This window comes from Acomys minous (assembly GCF_964271855.1).
Source record: "Acomys minous genome assembly, chromosome: 13".
NCBI classification, from domain to species: Eukaryota; Metazoa; Chordata; class Mammalia; order Rodentia; family Muridae; genus Acomys; species Acomys minous.
This window is the reverse complement of record NC_140495.1, coordinates 2,085,628-2,108,008: the sequence shown is the minus strand read 5'-3', so window position 1 is coordinate 2,108,008 and position 22,381 is coordinate 2,085,628. Positions and strand designations below refer to the sequence as shown.

Here is a 22,381-nt window from a genome sequence, read left to right as displayed (position 1 = left end):
CCTGTCCTTGTGTGCTGGCGTTACATGGACACAGACTAAATTCCAGCAACTGGCATGTGAGAAACCAAGAGGCCAGAGCCTCCAGGGAGGGGCCAGCCCTCCTCCAGGCTTCCTTTCCCTTTCCAGGAACGCATGGGATGGTAGAGACATAACAGTCTGGTTTCCTATATCACAAGAGAGGACTTGCCCTACCCGCAACCACCTCCCCTGAGCGGCTTCTGCTCATGAACTCTGATGCGCACTGGGAGAGCTAACAAGTATACACTTGGCCTTCTCTCACTACTAAACCCTTTGCTTTCTTTCTGTAGCTGGGGCTTTGCTGCCTTTTGTCACCTGATGTAATTTTTTCTTCATGGCTGTGACCAGGAATTTAACAGGAAACAACTTAAGGGAGAAAGAATTGATTCTGGCTCACAGTCTGCAGAGACACAGTCTTTGATGGTGGGGAGAGATGGCGACAGCTCCACAGAGCAGGACCCTGAACGAGCAAAGCAGAGGAAGTAAGCTGAGCGCCTGCATCCCGCAGTGTCTGCTTCTTGACTTGGGATGGCATGGCCTGTGACACTGCCACAGCATATGACACTGCCACGCCTCTCAACCATGATGCATCACCTCCTGTGTAAACTGTGAGCTAGGCTGGGTGTGGTGGCACACGCCTTGGATCCCAGCACTCAGGAGGCAGGAAGATCTCTGTAAGTTTGAGGCCATCCTGGTCTACAGAGTGAGTCCAGAACAGCCTGACTGTTAAGCAGAGAAATCTTTTCTCAATAAACAATCAAACAGTGAGCTAGACCCAACAGCAATCCACAGGCTAAGCCTGACCCTTTACTTACTCTTAAGGCTAGGTATGCCTCCATCAGTTTCAAGGACTACAGAGTCTGAAAGCAGGTCTGCACACAGACCTACAGTGCCTGCTCAGGGGCGACAATCCCTGCAGGCCTCTGAGGAGTCTGCCAGTCGCAGGCCGACTGGAACCAGAAGACTGGTTTCCTTCCCAGCAGGAGAGCACGGAGCCACACTCCTGTCCTGTGGCTGAGGCACTGGTGATTCCATAGCAGGAGGCCAGGGGCACAGAGCATCCCTGTAGCATCTGCACTACTGAGGCCAAAGCCAAAGGACCACGGGCTTGAAGCCTGAGCTACATGGCGAGTTTAAAGTGGGGAAACAGCGGTCTATAGGAGAGTGCGAGGCTTGGCTCACGGCCTCCACATCATAGTAGCAACCACGACAAACATGCATTATGTACTTGCTACAGCCGTAGAGCCTAAGAGTAAGAGAGAGAAAGCAACAAGTGAGACCTGGTGAGGCTCACTTGCTAATAGAAGCACCTAGTCTAGCAGCAAGCATCCTAGCATCCAGTTATCACAGAGTGAGCTCAGGGAAGAGGATCCAGGAGGCAAAGAAGACTGAAAGGGGACCCCAGGGGTCTCTAATGGTGGCCGGGGAGTGACAGCCTTCTGTTAGTCACATATAAGCACAAGGCTTCCAACTGAAGTGAGTGGAAACTCCGGGAGGAGAAAGAGCAGAGTGCTCAGAGTGTGAGACATGCATCAAAGGTCAGCACAGCAAAGCATGTCCACGCTGCCTGCTGTGGCTAATCGCCTACGTCATTCACAGTTACTGGGTCGCAAAGCAATCTTGCTGAGAAGCCAGAACACGCCTCTCTTCAAGCAGGTCTATGAACACCCCTAGAACCCGTAAAAAACATCTATCTCACCTAAGAGACTCTGTGTCACTCATTACCCAAGGCAGACCCTTAACAGCATGTATGGTGAGCAAGTGCTAATATATATCACCTGCAAGTTCTAGAAATTAACAGGGGGGAAAAAAAACCACATCAAACACAAAAACACAACTCTCAAAAGGAGTGTATCAACCACATCTGAAAAGACATCCAAGGTCACTAGTAAAACAAAAGGTAACAAGATACATCCCCATTTCCAATTTGCCAGAAGATAAATGTCTACACAGTAACAGCAGTGTTATTCCCTTAAATTTACTCCAAGAAGAAAAGTAAATAAAATGTATTTTTATTTAATGTTCATTTTTATGTAGATGTTCATTACTACTATATTAATAAAATGTATCTCTAAAGGGTCTTGGAATGAAATATGAAAAGCTCATTATTTTATTTTATTTATTTGTGTACTTATGCAAAAAAAAAAAATCCTGAGCTGCGCATTGTGGCACACACCTCAGGAGGCAGAAGCAGGTGGATCACTGTGAGTTGGAGGCCAGCCTGGTCTACAAAGTGAGTCCAGGACAGCAAAGGATACACAGAGAAACCCTGTCTTGAAAAAAACAAACCAAAAAAAAAAAAAAAAAAAAGAAAGAAAGAAAAATGAAACGAGAGAAACAACCTGATATCCAAACATCGCCCAACAGCTGACTGAATACCTGGGGCACGGCAGGACCACACACGATAGGAAATGGATCCAACTATGTTCATAAAGTTACACTTAGTTATTAATAGCTGGTGACTGCTCTCACAATGTAAGAAAACTGTACTCAGGACTCCATGTAGAACGCACACTAAATGCACAATAATGTCAGCAGATGTGAGCTGAGTTCAAACCCCCAGAATTCACATAAAAAGCCAGTGTGGACCTGCACATGTGTGACCTCAGAGCCATGGCAGAACAGAGATAAGGGGTCTCTGGGGCTTATGGCCACCATCATGGTTCCAGGAAGAGGCCTGTCCCGCAGGGATAAGGCATGGAAGGGTCAAGTCAGAATCCTAGTTCTTCCTCTGACCTCAGAATGGAAGTACACAGGAATGCACTCCTGCCACACATGCACACCAGCCACACATGTCACACACATGCACACCAGCCACACATGTTCACACACATATACACCAGCCATACATGTTCATACACATACACACCAGCCACACATGTTCACACACATGCACACCAGCCACACATGTCACACACATGCACACCAGCCATACATGTTCATACACATGCACACCAGCCACACATGTCACACACATGCACACCAGCCATACATGTTCATACACATGCACACCAGCCACACATGTTCACACACATGCACACCAGCCATACATGTTCACACACATGCACACCAGCCACACATGTTCACACACATGCACACCAGCCACACATGTCACACACATGCACACCAGCCATACATGTTCACACACATGCACACCAGCCACACATGTTCACACACATGCACACCAGCCACACATGTCACACACATGCACACCAGCCACACATGTTCACACACATGCACACCAGCCATACATGTTCACACACATGCACACCAGCCATACATATTCACATACATGCACACCAGCCACACATGTTCACACACATACACACCAGCCACACATGTTCACACACATACACACCAGCCACACATGTTCACACACATACACACTAGCCACACATGTTCACACACATACACACCAGCCATACATGTTCACACACATACACACCAGCCACACATGTTCACACACATATACACCAGCCACATATGTTCACATACATACACCAGCCACACATGTTCACACACATGCACACCAGCCACACATGTTCACACACATACAGACCAGCCACACATGTTCACATACATACATACCAGCCACACATGTTCATACACACACCAGCCATACATGTGAACATACACACCTATCATACATGTGCACATGCAACACACACACACACACACTTTTAGTTCCATCACAAGTGTCAGAAGGGCTTAGGCTCCACTGTCAGTAACACAAATCCTGAGAGAGGGGAAGGGCAGCAGGCAGCCCTGGTCATCAGTCCTGCTGCTATGCTCAGCCACACGGCAGTTGTGCCCCACCAGACCACAGTGAACCAGACCGCTCGCCTACAGAGCACACGCACCCTCCACCACCAGCCGTCTCTGCTCCTCCCCTCTGCTCAGAATACTTGTGCCCTCAGCACAGTAGCACTAACATGGTCTCTCTCAACCCCCTTTTTCATATGATGACATCTCTTGGCGGCCCTGTCTGGGGTTCCCTATACCTCTCTGTGCTCTGCATGTGGGGGTGGTGTGTGGGTGTGACAGGCCTTTATGTTGTAATAACTGGCAGGCGGCCACTAGTCTGCACCACTCTTCCTGGCCCCCTGGCAGCCCTGAAAGCTTGAGTAAGGGGTGTGTGGTGAGAAACAGCCTCGGCCTACACTGAGATTTGTGACCAAAGGTCGCAGTGGACATTTGCTGTACCATGGCCACACGGAGTGAACAGAGTCAGACAGGAGTGTGAGCGCAGCAGCCATGGCTGTGGCAGGGGCCATCTAAAAAGCCCAACCTCCAGGGCACTGTGGGGTAGGGTGATTTTCTCTTTTGTGTCCAGCACACCCCATCAGGACAACAGTGAGAGCGACCTGAAAGCTGAGCAGCCAGGGTTTCTCAGGGCCTGCACGGGCTCCTGACAGCTGTGCTGGGCTCTTCTTTCACATGTTACCAACAGAGCACAGACACCCGCTTGAGAAGTGGATTCACCCATTTTCACACTGGCCCACAAGAGGCAGCTCCAAAGGGTGTTTCAAGTGGGGAGAAGTCGCTGAGCTCCCTGGGAGGCGCTCCGGTGGGGAGGCCCGAGGTGGAGTAGTTGTGCGCATGGAAGGGATTCTACCTAAGACCCAGCAAAGAGTAAGGGTGCTGTGTTCTCTGGGTGTTATGTCCTTCATTAGTTTATGTGAAACAGTGGAACTGTCACAAATTCCCAGGCTACGAAGGAAACTGCACAGCTGCGTCGTCATGCACCATTTTATCAAGCTGAAAGTGGTGGCACAAACCTGTGCTCCCAGCACTCTGGAGGCTAAAGCCAGCCGGAGGGTGGCAAACTGAGGCCAGCTGGGCCACAGAGAGTTCCAGAACAGTCTGAGTCACAGAGTGAGATCCTGTTCCAAACAGCCCCACCTGATTTCACCCACACACAACCACCTTATTTCATGCTCAAGGAGAAGCAGGACCAAGTTACTCAGCGGGGAAGCAGAGTGGGAACATCTGAGTGAGGCAAACGAGAGTGCTGCGCGCACGCCCGAGGGAAGACTGATTTTAATCACCAGGCTCAAACACTTATGGAGAAGGAGCTGGCACTTGGCACTCTGCCTCACAAGGGATCCCTGCTGACTTTCTATCCTAATGAAGAAGTGAAGACACTTGGATTTCCTCATCAGTCCTATTCTGGGACGTGGAGGTGACTTGGAATTGATACTAAGTGTAGAAAGCTATACTGTTGGGAAGGTGGCTCAGTCAGTAAGTTGCTCACCTCGGGAGCATGAGGATACGAGTTCAATCCCCAGAGCTGACATTAAAACGCTGGGGCGCCAGGTGTGGTGGCGCAGGCCTTTAATCACAGCACTACGGAGGCAGAGGCAGGCAGATCACTGTGAGTTCGAGGCCAGGCTGGTCTCTTGAGACAGAGAAACCATGCCTCAAAAAGAAAATAATAAGCAAATAGATAAATAATACAATAAAACACTGGGGCACTGGGGCTAGAGAGATGGCTCAACAGGACCCAGGCTCAATTCCCAGCACCCACGTGGCAGCTCACAACTGTCTGTAGCTCCAGGTCCAGAGGATCTGACACCCTCTCTCCAGTGCACATAAAATAAAACAAAATACATTTTAAAACCACACTAGGCAAGTTAAGCATAAGCTTGTAATCGTGGTGCTGGGCAGGGAGAGGCAGGTGAGACCCTGGGGCTCCCCCAGTCAGCCAGCCTAGCCACCTGATGAACTCTGCAACAACGAGGGACCCTAACACAAAAAAACAAAAAACAAAATCCAAGGTAGAAACGAGGTGGTGGTGACGGTGCACACATCTAATCCCAGCACTCAGGAAGCATTAACAGGCGAATCTCTGTCAGTTCGAGGCCAGCCTGGTCTACAGTGTGAGTTTCAGGACAGCCAGGGCTACAGAGAGAAACCCTGTCTCAAGAAAGAACACCACCACCACCACCAAAACCAACCAAACAAGGTAGAGAGCAAGTAAAGAGGACACACAGGGAAAGTGCCCTTTTTAGTGTGTAATTCACTCAAATAGCAGCTTGTGTGCATGGCGGATGGAGGTGGGAGTAAGCATCCCTCCATCGACACAGCGTCCAGGAGACGCCTTTGTGGCAGGCCTGCTCTGCTGCACAGCTCCGCACCTGCCCGTCCTGTCCGGGAGGAGGCCTTCATTAAAAGCTAAGGACAGCTTTCTGAGCCAATAACACTTCTGCCAACATGGTGAATGTTCCTAAGACACGCTGGACATTTTGCAAGAAATGTGGCAAGCACCAACCCCACAAAGTGACACAGTACACGAAGGCCAAGGATTCTTCACATGCTCAGGGAAAGCGGCGTTATGACAGGAAATGGAGTGGCTATGGCGGGCAGACTACGCCTGTTTTCCGCAAAAAGGCTAAAACTACAAAGAAGATTGTGCTGAGACTGGAGGGTGTGGAGCCCAACTGCAGATCTAAGAGGATGCTGGCTGTTAAGAGATGCAGGCATTTTGAACTGGGAAGCGATAAGAGGAGAAAGGGCCAAGTGATCCAGTCCTAAGGTGATGTTGTTATGAACACAGTAAGCCATGAGCTTTGACTCACTGCATTTCATTGCAGTTGGTCTTTTGGGAAGGAATAAAGAAAGTGGTCAAGAAAAAAAAAAAAAAGCTAAGGCCGCGCCACAGCTGCGTACAACCCTGGATCCTAGCATGAGCGAGAGACTGCCTCATTCTGTGGTCTGCTGGTCACGTAATGGAGCTGGTTCATGCTGGGTTTCTGTGTTTGGGAATTATTGTTCTCAGAGTATACAAGGAGTTAGCATCAGGGAACATGACACACGAGAACTCTAAAATTTTGGCAGATATTTTAAAAACCAAAATCATTTCAAAATAAAAACCATTTAAGGCATCTCTTCCCCGCCAAATCCCTTTCCAACAGGTGCACGTAAAAGCTCCCACACAGTCAGAACAGCAGCCTCGGGCCACAGGGGACCCTGTCTGTGAGTGTCTACTGCTCTGATAAACACCAGGACAAAAGGAACTGGGCGAGGGAGGGGTTACTCGGCTTCCATCATCAGGGAAGCCAGGTCGGGAACCGATGGCAGGAACTGAAGAGGAGGCCACGGAGGAGTGCTGCTTGCTGGCTTGCTCAGCTCGCTTCCTTATACAACCCACCCAGCTGCTTAGGGATGGCCCACCCACAGTGGGAGAGGACCCGGGGCTCCCTCATCAATCAGTAATCAAGAAAACAACCCAAAGACTTGTTTTTCGAGTCAATTTGCTCAGATGAGGATAGCTTGTGTCCAGTTGAAATCAACAACCACAAAAAAACAAAAACAAACAAACAACAACAAAAAAAACCAGCAGCAACAACTGAAAAACAACAACCAGGACAAACAGCATTCTGATCTGGCATCTTCCAAAAACAAAGATGTTACTGTGTGTAAAAGCAGAAAGCTTCAGAGTAGCAGAGATTGCACTTAAACACTCGGCAAACCTAACTGCCTTCATCATCTCTAATTCTTCACCTTCCAGCATGTATAAAACACTTAGCTGAAATACTAATATTACTTTTAAACGAATAGCTGGTTATTCAGTGTGAATTTTTAGTGATCAAGGATAAGGGAGAATAATGAGAAAATGTTCAGTTGGAAAAAAGTCAATATCGGAACACTGCCCCACGGTGTAATGTGTATGTTTAGATACACAAAAGTATTTTTAAAAAATCGGTTTGGCAAGATGGTTGGGGGCGGGGAAGGGGTGGGTTTGCCACCCAAACAGACTGAGTTCTAGTCCTACATCTCACATAAAATGGAAGGAGAGAACTGGCTCCCAAAATTTGACCTCTGACCTCTACACACAGTCCATGGCTTGTGTACACCCACATTCACACACACACACACACACACACACACACACACACACACACACACACACACCCTACTAAATATACAAATCAGGAAGAAAGACAAAATGTTAAGTAGTGGCTAGACAATTCGGGGCGTTTCTACAAAGCGTTTCTACAAAGCGTTTCTACACAGCCTTTACACTTTCAACTTTTTCTTTGTTCCGACTTGTCTAGTCATCCTCTTCACACACACATGCATCCACATCAACTCACATTGACTACACCAGGTCTTGTCTACACCTGTCCACTATTCTGGGTCTCGAGGACCTAAATTTGGACCCCAGGCCGCACCTTAAGCCACGCAGTAGAGTGCTTCTGGAACTCCAGGCTGGGGAGGCAGAAGCCAGAGCCACTGAGGCCCAGTCGCCCAGCGCAGGCGGCACAGCAGCGAACACTGAAGAGGCATCCTGTCTCAAGCCAGCAGGTAGGCAAGGGTCCACACCTGGGGCCCTCTGACCTCCACAGGCCCGCGTGGTTTCCTCGTGCCTGCACTCACACGTGAACACGAACACACAAAGTTTTTTTAAATGAGCTATATGCCTGGTAAAGTCTGTGTGAGTGCACTCGGGACTTCGTCACGCCAGGTGGACAGAGCCCTCAGCTAAAGGCTGCATTTAAAGCTGTGGGAAGTTAGGACAGAAAGAACCCTTAAACCGGCTAGTCCTCTGAGGTTACTGTGACTTTAAGTGAAAAACCAGGCGGCTCACGTGCACTGGAAACTTTTAAAACCCACAGGATTCAATTACACGTCCAGGGGTTCAGGGAATGCCATACAACTGTGAAGTAGGAATGGATCTGAAAAAGACAGGACTTCTTGGCAACACCCAGCTGAGGGAAGCACACAGTGGGCCCAGTCAGAAGCGGATCTGTCCGCCACCTTAGAGCCGCCGGGGAGGTGTGACTCAGAGCCGCTTGGCCGAGGCCTCGCTCAAGGCCACCAGGCTTCCTCCCCGAAGTGTCAATCAGAGCAGCCGGGCACCCCGGGACCCCACGCGTCAATCACAGCCGGCCCCGCCCCAGGCCTGACGCCAGTCCCAAGCCGGCAGACATCCCCCTGCCTCCGCACGCTCCCTCACCCTTGCGGATCTCTAGCTCCGCCCTGCGCGGTTGTGTCTCTTTCCGGCGGTTGGGGGGAAGGGATCCCCGGCGGGCCCACCGCACCGGCTGCACCCCCCTCCCCCACTCACTCACCAGCCACCCAAGCAACGTCCTCCGGGGCTGCCCCAGCCGGGAGAACCGGGCTCGCAGCGCTAGGGCGGGGCGGACGGGGGATGGGAGACCGGGAGGGGCGGGGCCTTCCGGCTGTCACTCCGTCTGGGGGCGGGATCACGGTGAACGGGGCGGGGCCTTAGTGGTTATAGGTCTGTCGAAGGGGGCGGGGCCTTGAGGGCTGTCATTTTGGTGGGAGGGGGCGGGGCTGCATTGGCGGGCCTCTCGCCAGCTGTCTATGTGGTGAGACAGTGATGGAGCAGCTGTGACAGGTAGAGGCGGTAAGGCGGCGAGGAGGGGCGGGGCCTGGTCTGTAGTCACTCCGAGGGAGAGGCGGAGCCTCGGCGGAAGGGGTGGGGCCTCACGGGCTGGGAATGGAAGGCACTTATGCCTCCTTTTTCTTAATTAGACCAGAATCCAGTGTGAGCACAAGTCTCGTTTTAGTTGTACCCGACTTCCAGGTGATGAGAAGCTCAGATCGTATTTATCACTGAAACCTCACCTTGCGGTGATGCATCGTGTCCCCGTCCCCTGCACATTCTACCCTCCACACTCTTCTGATCCAGGTTCCCTTGGCCAAGCAGGGCAAGCTAAGCAAGGCCTCCACCCCGACCCCCCGGGGTGTTCCGTGCTGGAGGATGCTCCCCTAGCCCCTGACCGCCCTAAGGAGCAGTTCTGGGCTGTTTCAGCAGGGTCCTGAAGCTCCTTTCTGAAAACCAAGGCAAAACGTTCATGAGCACTAACCATTAGAGTCAATTGACCACTCGGTGGCCTTGTGGACTCTATCTGCAGAGTCCTGTTTTCTCGTTCCTTGAACTTACACTCATCCTTGTACGTAACTTCATCTTTTGGCATTAGAAAAGTTTGAAAAATGTCGTTTGGACGGAATATTTTTAAAATCCTTTTTGCTCGGTCTTTATTCTGGAGATTGAATCCAGAGCCTTGCATGTGCTAGAGAAGAGATTTTTCCGTTGACCTGTATCTGCAGCCCTCACGAGGGTAATCTTATCACCTCCAAATTAAGAAAACCTGGTTCCGCTGTGTTGGTGGCACACACTTTTGCAGTCTCAGCTACTGGATGGAAGATCACTTGAACCTAGGGAGCTGCAGAGCAGCCTGAGCAGTGTAGTGAGACGCGCCCCTCCCCCCTCCCCCCCAGTTAAACAAAGAGTACAAGTTCTGATCCCACGCGGAAGGTGAGACTGAAGTGAGGCATCGTGCTGCTTGGGTTTTGAGAACCGGACACGTCCTGAAGAAGGAGCGTTAAGGAACGGCCTCCATCAGACAGGCTTTTTGGCCTCTGTGGGGCATCTTCTGGATGGTTTGGGCACCATGGGTGGTACCCTCCTAAGAGAGTGGGACTTGGCTGTGTAAGGAAGCCGACTGAGCAAGGCAGCAAGCGGTGTTCTGTGGCCTCTGCTTCAGGCCCTGTCTCCAGGAGCCTGCCTCCCCTTCATGGCCGACCCTTTCCTCCCTAAGTTGGGTTTGGTCTGCCTTTGAGCAAAGCAGCAAAGAGGCAGGCTGGCACAGGCATGTCTTAGTTAACCTTTGCTGCATAACCAGCCACTACCTGGAACTAGGCCCCTTCAGCTCTGCTCCCCAGGCTCTGAGCTTTCCAGCAGGCTCCCAAGAGCTCCCTCTAGAACACCGGGTCTCATGGATCATGACCCCCTTTGGGGGGGGGGTCACATGACTTTTCCCAGTGGTTGCCTAAGGCCATCAGAAAACACAGATATTTACATTATGGTTTATAACGGTAGCGAAGTTACAGATATTAAGTAGCAATGAAAATAATTTTAGGGTTGGGGTCGTCCCAACATGAGGAGCTGTAATAAGGGTTGAACCCTGAGAACCATGGCCCCTCAAAGACAGAGTTTTCTCTCTCTGTCTTAGGTGCTTCTCGGCCAGGCCAGTCTCAGAAAGGAAAGCAGTCGGGAGTTCACATCACTTTATCTTGTTCCTTGCTGTTGGGTGCTAAGGATTCTCAGGCTTGTTTTATTTCTGATTGTTAGTTCCCATTTCAGGCAGACTTCAGATCAAAGCCAACAGGTAGTTGAGAGGAAGGGAAAAAAACCAAGACAATAGGGCTGGAGAGACGGCTCAGAGGTTAAGAGCACTGGCTGTTCTTCCAAAGGTCCTGAATTCAATTCTCAGCAACCACATGGTGGCTCACAACCATCTATAGTGAGATCTGGCGCCCTCTTCTGGCCTGCAGGTGCTCTTGCAGGCAAAACACTGTGTATAAATAATAAATAAATAAATCTTTTTTTTTTTTTAAAGCCAAAACAACAAACACAAGAGGAATCTCATGACTGAGAGACATACTGGCCCCTATTTGGTCTCTGTTTGGGGTTCCCTGCCCATTCCTCCCACTGTCATTTATGTCATTGCTGTTGTATTTTGCCAGATGTTTTAGCAACAGCGAGTGAGGCATCAACTCTAGTGGATCTCCTCTAGTTTGGGTCAGAAATGAAACCTTCCAATCCAACTAAAGGGCCAAGGAGGTGATAGCTCGGCTGCTGAAGTGTTTGGCACACAAGCCTGAGGACTTGAGTTCAGTCCCCTTCACCCACATAGAAAGCTCCGTACCCTGGAGTGCCTATCATCCTTATCTGAGACCCCCAACGGTGAGCCTGCCTCTCCCCGCCAGCCCGCCCACTGGGAACCACTCCCTCTGCGGTTCCTGTGCCTTAAGTTTCACCTTGTGTCGCCAAAGGCAGGGGTTTGTTTTTCTGTGTCTCAGCGTGCTTATTCTTCCTGGATATTTTCTAAGAAAAAAATGACAAAAACTGTCTAATATCCATCCTCTTCAAGCTGCTGTTTCCAGGCCTACAAATGGGAGTTTTACTAGAGAAGTTGAGACAACAGTTCTGGCTTTTTAAAAGGGTTTTATACTTGGCATACACATCGCCACACATTTTTTCCTAAGAATTATTTTTAAATATTCTCATTGTATAAGAATGACTCACTAGCTGGGTGTGGTGGCGCATGCCTTCAATCCCAGCACTCGGGAGGCAGAGGCAGGAGGATCGCTGTGAGTTCGGGGCCAGCCTGGTCTACAAAGCGAGTCCAGAATAGCCAAGGCTACACAGAACAGAGAAATCCTGTCTCAAAACAAACAAACAAAACACGGGAGGCGGGGAGCATGGCGGCATGCAGGCAGACATGGTCCTGGAGACGCAGCTGAGAGCTCTACAGCTGGATCTTCAGGCAGCAGGAAGAGAGAGACACTGGGCCTGGCTTGAGCGTTTGAAACCTCGAAGCCCCACCCCCCAGTGACACACTTCCTCCGACAAGGACACGCCTTCTCCTACAAGTCCACACCTCCTAATTCTTTTCATCCTTTCAAACAGTGCCACTCCCTGGTAACTAAGCATTTGTTGTGAGCTGCCATGTGGGTGCTGGGAATCGAACCCGGGGTACTCTGGAGGAGCAGCCAGTTCCGCCGTGTGCTTAACCACTGAACCATCTCTCCAGCCTCTAAAATTACATAATTTTTAAAGTGAAAGCTTAGAGCTGGGACATAGTCCAGTCAGTAAAGTACTTGCTTTTCAAGTATGAAGACCTGGTTCATTCGTACAACTCACATCTTAAAAAAAAAAAAAGAGAAGGACTGGATGGGCGCCCGGGGTACCGAGGCAGCAGAGAATGGTAGATGGCTGCCCAGGCCAGCCGGAATAGCATGATGGCGTTCCAGGCAAGTGAGAGGCTCTATCTCAAAAAAACCCACAGTGAATAACAAGGAGGGACAACACCCAGGGGTGGTCTCTGCCCCCCCCCCACAAACACACTCGCTCATCGGCACACACATGAGCATCCTCACACAGGAACACACAGAAAACACACGACACCAGAAATAAGGTTCTGCAGAGTGATGGATTAAAAAAAAAAAAAGGCTATATAAATAGCAACGTTGCTGGAGAATTACTACTCTGAATGTACAAATTTACATTTAAAATGTAACATCTGACAGTAACCTTTAAACCAAATCAATTATAGTCAAATATTTTTTTTTGCACACTGTTTAAAATGTCTCAACAGAACAAATAGAAATAAATGGGAAAGAAAATGACCTTTAAATGTCATTAAGATGATTTTTAAAAAATGTTTTGCATGTCGATATTGAGGAATGGACAACAGAAGCTTATTTTCATATTTTAAAGATCTGTTCCGTCTGTCTGGAAAGGAATGTTGGAAATCCTTTGCACTCTCCCTGCAGTATGGGCTGCTGCCCCCTCTCTTTCTTTGGGATGCCGATGTATCACACAGGTATTTTAAATATCTGACTAAACGCGCTCCGTTAGTTCTGCTGTGTTTTGGGTCAGGGCTGTTTCACATCTGCGGAATAACCAGACACGTCAGCTCCAGTTGCCTCTTCCGTTTCTGGTCTTAGCGGGACAGGCTAACCGGCCCACAGGCCTCTTTCCTTCTTCTGTGTGTCTAATATGTTCCAAGGACGAGCCATTGGCGTGCTCGGAGCCCTCTGTGACCTTGCTCACAGAGGAGAAGCACACATGGTCAACGCTGGGTAACTTAGCTACAGGAGCGTGCTTTCAGTGGGGCCAAGGGCAGCAGGGATTTGGAAATCCATCCATGTGTGAGCTAACAAGTTACTCTGTCAAAAGGCATGAGTGGGCAGCCGGGCCAGAGACAAGACAAAGGATGTGGCTGTCACCGGGGCCTTGTGACCCTGATGGTTCCTGGTATTAACTACAGGGTCACAAGGAGATCGGGCGGCTTCTGCTAACATACAGCTCAGTGCTGTCCTCTTCAGAGCTGAAGGCTTCGAGTTTTTTTTGTTTTTGTTTTTTGTTTTTTTTTTTTTTTTTTAAAGGAACTGCATGCAAACTGGGGGTTCATGGCTTTGGAAAAAAACAAGAATTTCAAGGCTAGCCCGTGGGAAGCAGAGTTGAATTTTTTTTTTTTTATAAAAACAGGGGGAAAGAGGGGTAAGAAACGACTGAGTGGATCTGGAGTCACACCTGAGAGGACAAACCTTGGGTGCCTGCGAGGGAGCGTCCAGATGAGACAGGCAGACATGTGAAGATGCAGCCTGGTCGGGCCTGCGCATCCCACGGCTGGCGGCATCCTCGGCTGAACGAAAAGGAGGAACTGAGCCGAGCAGCAGCGCCCATTTCATTCTGCCCCCGACGGTGGATGCGGTGTGACCAGCACCTCACATTCCTGCCACCCCACCCCCTCCCCATCCACACACGCACATTAGAACAGTGTCCAGCAGCAGGACAGGCTGCTGCTGAAATTCGACAGCAGGCTAAGTTGCTTTTGTGGGAGGAATTTCATCCCGGTGACAGGAAGGGCACCTGCTACACAACCTCAGATTTTTTTTTTTTTTAAATTAAAAGACAGGAAAAGGAAACCTGTCACTTTACCCTCGGGGTCTGCCCGTTTGGTTCAGCGCCCTTCAGATTTCCTTTACTGCCTACTGAAGACCACAAAAGGAGAATAGTGACATCACCAGGTGGATGGGCCTAGAGATTTGGGGACAACAGGTGCAGGGGCCCAGGCAGGGTGGATGCAGGTGAGGAAGGGAGGACCTTGAAGTGGTGCTAAGGTAATTATCTTCCAGGGATGCGCTCCGGCTGCTGCAAGAGATGGGGAGCTGGGGGACGGTGTCACAAGCTACTAGGCATTCTGTAGGCTTCAAACTTTTTCAAACCGTCTTTATTTAGGGCTTTTGTTTTATTTTGTTTTGTTTTCTCAAGACAGGGTTTCTCTGTCTTCCTGGACTCACTCTGTAGACCAGGCTGGATTCAAACTCACAGAGATCCACCTGCCTCTGCCTCCCCAGTGCTGGGATTAAAGGTGTGCGCCACCACATCCACCACGCCCGGCTTCCTATTTAGTGCGTATACTGCCTTTCCAACCCACCTGCCCCAGATAGGAGAGAAGAGAGGTTAATGAGAACAGGAGACTCAGTTCCTGGGCGCGATTCCAGTGGCGCAGTCTTCAGGGTTCCAGCGGACCCGCTGAACAGCAAACAAGCAATTCAGCAAAGGCAACAGCAACCTCAGTAGCAGAAACCCAGAACAACAGCCGGAACTCGAAGCGTGCTCTGGAGCATTTCTCTCTAGGAGTGTCTGGAAGTAGAGCAATAAACAGCCAAACAATAGGAAACGATGCCGTGTGTGTGTGTGTGTGTGTGTGTGTGTGTGTGTGTGTGTGTGTGTATCTTCTCAGAGTCCACACTAGGATGTTTATCAGTTTGCAAAGACCATGTCCCCGCAAGAGGCTGTTCCTCTTCTAGTGGACAGGTGATGTCTCTCACAAGTCTGTTTCCCATCCCATACTTGGGATCAAAACAAAAACATTTACCTCCACTACGGCATTTGGGCAACCGTCTCACTGGGACCTCATTCCCAGCTTCATTGCGCCTCGCTGAGATCTGAGCCAAAGCCCAAAGCACTCAGGAAACAGCTTGCCTTTAATCCCAGCACTCAGGAGGCAGAGGCAGGCTGTGAGTTCGAGGCCAGCCTGGTCTACAAAGCGAGTCCAGGACAGTCAAGGCTACACAGAGAAAACCTGTCTGGAAAACCAAAACAACAGAAAACAGCTGAGGTGCTCTCTGTTCCTCTCCCTGAAAACAATTGGTTTCTGTCAGGGTTGAGAGCCTCACCCCGCTCGATGGGCAGCCGGAGTCAGGGCCACCAGGTAGGTGAGAGGTCCAACGCTGCTCTGCCTGGGCAGCACTGAGGTGGAGTCCGTGTGAAGCACACTGTGTCGGAGACAAGAGGCTGAAACCAGCTCAGCTGCCCCCTGTTCCTACTGATTTTCATCCTTTGTGTCAACAAAATTACAGAACAGAAATAAAATCAGCCCCCATTGCATGGCAAACCTGGGAGCTGCCACGCGTCCTTGATTACATTTTGCAAATGTAAATCTTTGTTGATTACAATTGAGAACTTTAAGGGAAAAGCTTGCCTGTGATATTTTTATACAATGCTAATAAAAAGAATATAAATTAGAAATGTTTGAATCATAAGTACTCCTTTGAAAGCATATGTCATTGTGTGATTTTTTTTTTAGCTGTCAAAAATCAAAGCAATTAACACATGTCATGTGGGACACTCAATCTGCTCAATGGAATATGAATGGGATATTGTGACAAACCTTACTATTCATGAAAATTGAACTGCATATTTAAAAGGTAAAAGTACTTAACTCTCAAGTGTCCAGTGACAGCTTGATGATATGTGTGGGTTTGAGCCCCAGCATGAGGGACCAGATGGAAGTATTTCTCCTCTGCCCAAGAGGAGACTCACAAGCTGTGCTGCTGTGCGACAGCGCCCCCAGGTGGAAGGGGGAGCACAGCATCGCTCCACAACAGTCCTCCTAGATAAAGCAACTGACCAGCACATTTATGATGGCCTCACAGAGTTTCTGAGAAGCGGGACTGACGATGGTTCAGCCTGGCGCTTCACGCTGAGTCCTTCCCACCCAGCGGTCGTGGGAGGCTGTAGTGGCAGAAGGCTGGAGGGTCTGAGTCCACAGCGGCTGCCAGGTTTTATATCCATGACATAGCAGCACGCTGCCTGCAGAGAGAGAGGAGAGAAAAGGCGGGGCGGGGGAAGAGGGAGGGAGGGAGGGAGAGAGAGAAAGAGAGAGAGAGAGAGAGAGAAGAGAGAAGAGAGAAGCGAGAAGCGAGAAGAGAGAAGAGAGAGGGAGAGAGGGGGGTAGCAGCACTGAGGACTAGGATACCTCTGCATCCACTAACCCTCGAATCACACAGCATAGTCCCTGCCTTTTCCCCTCTGTTAGCAGAAATCACCAAGTCCAGTCCACACCCCAGGGCTCCGTTGTTTGAGGGGAATGTCAGAGACTAGCACTTTAAGTCAGGGCTGCAAGACCACGCAGCCAGCCTCAGCGGCTCCGCAGCTCCGTGGGGCTCCCTTTACAGCCTTCTGGTGTTCACGGCTGCGGCTGGCTGTCAAGGCTGCACTTTTCAAGGACGCCAGGAATCGGTGTGTGATGAAGGCGCAGGCAGCTGTGGCAGCCCTGTTCCTACAGAGGACGGGTATGTTATTACCACTGACACAACGGGTTGAACTCATGGCCGTGTCACTGGCCTAAGCAAGCCTTATGTTGGGAATTGGGCTTGCAAGGAGTGTAAACTGGGGCAGAGGCAGAGTGGAAAGGAGAGAGGATTTACAGGGCCCTGTGAGCGGTCCTGGCCTGCACCTCCAGCTGGACAAAGCTTTGGCAACACAGAGAAACGCCAACACTCGAAGCTGCCCTTTGACCTGCATGCACTGACTGGGGCATTTAGGGCATGATGGCTAATCTACTTGTCAACCTGACATCTCTGAGCAGAGGGGACCTCAGCTGAAGAACTGCCTCCCTCGGGTTAGCCTGTGGGCATGCCAAAGGGGCCTGTCCTCAGTTGGTAATCTCCCTGTGGGTGGCGCCATCCCTGGGCAGACGGGCTTGGGCTGTGTAAGAAAGCTACCTAAGTGAAGCATAAAAACCAAGCGCGGCAGAACTCCTCCACGCTCTCTCCTGTCAGTTCCCGCCTGAGTGTCCCTTGAAATAAACCCACCTGAAAACTCCTTTTGGTCATCTTGTTTATTACGGTAGCAGAAAACAAACTAGAACATACCCACATACCCACATACCCACATACACACACACAGACACACACACACACACACACACACAGAGACAGATACACACATACATACACACACATACACATATACACACATACCCACACACACACACACATACACACATACACACACACATACACACATACACAGAGACAGATACACACATACATACATACACATACACATATATACACACACAGACACACACACACACATACATGCAGACACACATGCACACACAGACACAGACACACACATACACACACACACAGACACACACAGACACACACACACAGACACACACACACACACACACACAGAGACAGATACACACATACATACACACACATACACATATACACACATACCCACACACACACACACATACACACATACACACACACATACACACATACACAGAGACAGATACACACATACATACATACACATACACATATATACACACACAGACACACACACACACACATACATGCAGACACACGTGCACACACAGACACAGACACACACATACACACACATACACACACACACAGACACACACACACAGACAGATACACACATACATACACACACATACACATATACACACATACCCACATACACACACACATACACACATACACACACACATACACACACACACAGAGACAGATACACACATACATACATACACATACACATATATACACACACAGACACACACACACACATACATGCAGACACACGTGCACACACAGACACAGACACACACATACACACACATACACACACACATACACACACAGACACACACACACACACACAGAGACAGATACACACATACATACACACACATACACATATACACACATACTCACATACACACACACATACACACATACACACACACATACACACACACACAGAGACAGATACATACATACATACATACACATACACATACACATATATACACACACAGACACACACACACATACATGCAGACACACGTGCACACACAGACACAGACACACACACAGACACACAGACACACACAGACACACACAGACACACATACACACACAGACACACACACACAGACACACACACACACACAGACACACACACACAGACACATACACACACAGAGTGAAAACAAAAGATAAACGTGTACCCTAGCCTACATGGTGGGAAGGATTTGCTTGAAGCTGCCCCACATGCTCTATTAACTCTACTGTCTCCAAACCAGCAGGGATGTTGCACAGACAGAGGATCCGGCCGGCTGGCCATGTTGGTGGCGGGCAGACCAGAATATTTTCTGCCACGGCTCCAGCTCATCCATATCCTGCATCAGCACCCCGGTCAGCAGGCACCTCCCCTTGCTGGTCCCTGCACAGGAATCTTTTCAGACTGGCATATATTCCAGGTGCCAAAAAGCCTCTGGAAGATTCACTTCCCATTTTTTTTTTCTCACCAAGTAGTAAAAACTAAATTCACACTGACCCAATAAAGGGATGGGTTTTTTTTTTTTTTACCAGCAGCATTCTACCAACCAGAACTTCTTCAAAATGTTTTCCTCCTATTGCCGCATCACAATGATAACTAATGTCCAAGGGATGAGCTTGAAGGTCTGTCAGACTTATGAGTAATTATGAGAATGAAATGGTTTTCAATGAGATTTCATGCTTACAGAGTTCTGGATTCTAAGGTTTAATGGACGGTCACGGATAGTTGTGTAATTTCCCAGTCGTGCAAGCAAACAGATTTGCTGCTTCAGCGGCACGGCCATGCTGTTTTCTGTGATGTAATGAAAGTCTTGCCATCACCAGTCACAGCCACGGAAAGATTGGAGAGCAAATATTTATTTACGAGGCATAATCAAATGCATATTTTCATAGTGATTAAAATTAAGGATGGTGGGGCTGGAGAGATGGCTCAGAGGTCAAGAGCACTGCCCGCTCTACCAGAGGACCTGAGTTCAACTCCCAGCAACCACATGGTGGCTCACAACCATCTATAATGTGATCTGATGCTCTCTTCTGCAGATAAAGCACTCATATGCAATAAATACTCTTTAAAGAAAAAATTAAGGATAGTTATAAATTACCAAAATATTGTTCTCTTAAGACTATATTTCTATTTATTTGTGCATGCTTGCCTTTGTCTGTGTGCCACATGAGTGCAGACGCCTTACAGTGCAGGAGAGGGCATTGGATTTCCTGGAGTTACAGGTGGTTGTGAGCCACATAATGTGAGGGCTGGAAACTGAGCTCCGGCCCTCTGCAAGGGCAACAAGCTATTAGCCACTGGGCCATCTCTCCAGGGCCCTCTTCCCTCAGATACTGTCTTTTAATCAAGGAGCCATGAGCTGAGGTCACTGGACTGCAGGGTCTTCTCATAGTCTCTGTTGCTGCTCCTGTTACTGGCAGACATGTTGCCCTACTTGGAGAAAACTTCAGATCACTGTTTACAGAGGCAGAAAATCAAGTCTCATACCTAGGTTTGGCAATTGAAAAAAACAAAAAACTAAGATCCAAAACCCGTGACAGTACTTGCCCTGAAGTTATATAGCAAGCCAGTCACAGGGCCCCATGACACCTGTGTTTCCTAATTCCCAGGCAGACGCCTTTATGTAAAGCCCTCAGCCACCCCAAAGCTAAGGCAGAGCTCCCACCACCACAGCCAGAGAAACAAACACCAAAGCTTAAAAATTCTGGGACACAGCATTCAACTGACAAGGCTGAAGCACTGCTGGTCGTATTGAAAATAAGGCCAGCCTGGTCTACAGAAAGCAAGTCCAGGATAGCCAGGACTGTTACACAGAGAAACCCTGTGTCAAACAAACAAACAAACAACAACAACAACAAAAACCACCTATAAATAAATAACTCAATTAGAAGTATGCCTATAGCCGTTAGCAGATCCGCCCACGCCTGGCATGGTTCACCGTGAAGATCTTTGCATGTCAGGGCTAGAGAGGGGGCTCAGAGGTTAAGAGCACTTGGGTTTGGTTCACAGCTCCCACGTGGCAGCTCACACCATCTGTAACTCCAGTTGCAAGGGAGCTGATGCCCCTCTTCCGACCTCTGCAGACACCAGGTGTGCACGTGGTGCACAGATGCACACGCAGGCAAAACACCCATACATACACAATAAAAATAAAATCCAAACAAATAGATCTCTGTATCTCAAGGACTGGCAACACCACCATTCCCACAGTATTCGCTTGGCTTTACCTTTGGGAGGCCATGTGGTGTGTGTGTGTGTGTGTGTGTGTGTGTGTGTGTGTGTGTGTGTGTGTGTGTGTGTGTGTGTGTTCCCACCAAGCACAAGCCATGAGCTAATTTGCTTGCAGCCTGCCCACATCCACAGGGCAGCTGAGTCGCTGGGAAATGGATGCTAAGTGGCTCACCTCACATCTCCTAAAGGCAGAGAAACGAGTTTTGCTGGTAGGAATGCTAAGCAGGTATTAAGATCTGGAGTGAGGTGTGCTCACGCCGCTGTGGTGTTATTCTTGTAGGCTCTTCCAGGGGACGGATTTGAGAAAAGAATGATTCAACTCAATGATTCAACTCAATTTTCATTGTATAGTGGTTTAACTTTGACCTAGGGTTTTGTTTTGTTTGGTTTTGTTTTTACACAAAACTTTTTATTATGTTTATTTAGGCCAGCGGACAACTTGAGGAGTTGGTTCCATGTGAGTCCCCTTGATTGAATGAAGGCGTTAGTCTTGGCAGCAAGCAAGCGCCTTTTCCTGCCGAGCCTTCTCACCAGGCGCCTAGGTTTGCTTTTAGTATTTATTTCCTCTTGCCCTGATAATCTGGGCTTATAATTGTGTAACACTTCTTATGATTCTGAATTACATATTTCTCTAATAGCTTAGAACTTTAACCCTGTATTAACAATAAGTAACAAAATGCCATGGCTCTCGTTTAGCCTGAGACCATACCCTGCTGAGGTTCATGAGATTTCTGAAATAATTCTTTTGTCTGGTAACTGTTGCTGCCGCATTTGGAGTGAAGTTAGGCTCATTTGTCCCAATTTGTTTTCCATTTTAGGATTTTATTTTTATCTTTTTAAGTTGTGAATGTGTGAAATGTTTACACAGTGCCAAAGTTAAAAACTGTACAAAAAGGCAACCGGATTCAGAGCAGCCTCTCTCCTCAGCCTCTCCCCTCTCCCCGCATCTCACAGGGAACCGTGTTTAGTGGAAATACCTAAATCTATCTCTTCATCCCTCCGTGTCCTGCTCTATGCTCACATCTTAGATGTAAGATCGACATTTTCCTGTGTGTTTGTAGGACTGCCTGTATGTCTGGTGCCTCGCTTATACAACCTTGCGCAAACAGCTGGAAACTGTGATGCGTTTGCGTTTCCAGGATGGATTCCTAGAGGTGAAGCCACCGGGGGTCCGAGGCTCGGGCGCATGCTGTTAGATTCTTCCAAGCCTCTGTATTTAGCAGGGACCCTGACAGGACCGTGATCTTATTAACGGGATAATTGTTCTGCCCGTGCTCTCGTATCGAAGCTCCCTGTTTTTCAAGAACTCTGCTCTTGCTGAATTTGAGAGATAATGTGCGGACATTCTTCCTTGTCACTCGCCCTTTGATTCAGGGCTATTCTGTGTGTTTTAGGCAATACTATAGT

At 49.0% G+C, this 22,381-nt stretch overlaps 3 protein-coding genes across 4 annotated transcripts in view; 2 read left to right on the top strand and 1 right to left on the bottom strand.

The window, feature by feature from the left end:
• The window catches only part of ANO10 (anoctamin 10), a 134,484-nt gene extending 125,280 nt beyond the window's left edge, over nucleotides 1-9,204 (bottom strand). The window contains exon 1 of one of the 2 annotated variants that reach the window (XR_014773850.1): nucleotides 9,093-9,204. The gene's annotated coding sequence lies outside the window, so the exon portion shown is untranslated. Of the gene's footprint in view, nucleotides 1-8,977 lie in introns of both variants that reach the window. The other variant, XM_084754207.1, reaches the window with a different exon arrangement.
• Nucleotides 1-22,381, top strand: part of GASK1A (golgi associated kinase 1A) — a 401,830-nt gene that overhangs the window by 343,227 nt on the left and 36,222 nt on the right. The window lies entirely within an intron of this gene.
• On the top strand, nucleotides 6,151-7,606 carry LOC311581709 (large ribosomal subunit protein eL42-like). The gene has a single exon (XM_084754228.1). The coding sequence runs from the start codon at nucleotides 6,232-6,234 to the stop codon at nucleotides 6,550-6,552; it is 321 nt and encodes a 106-aa protein (XP_084610354.1). The 5' UTR covers nucleotides 6,151-6,231; the 3' UTR covers nucleotides 6,553-7,606.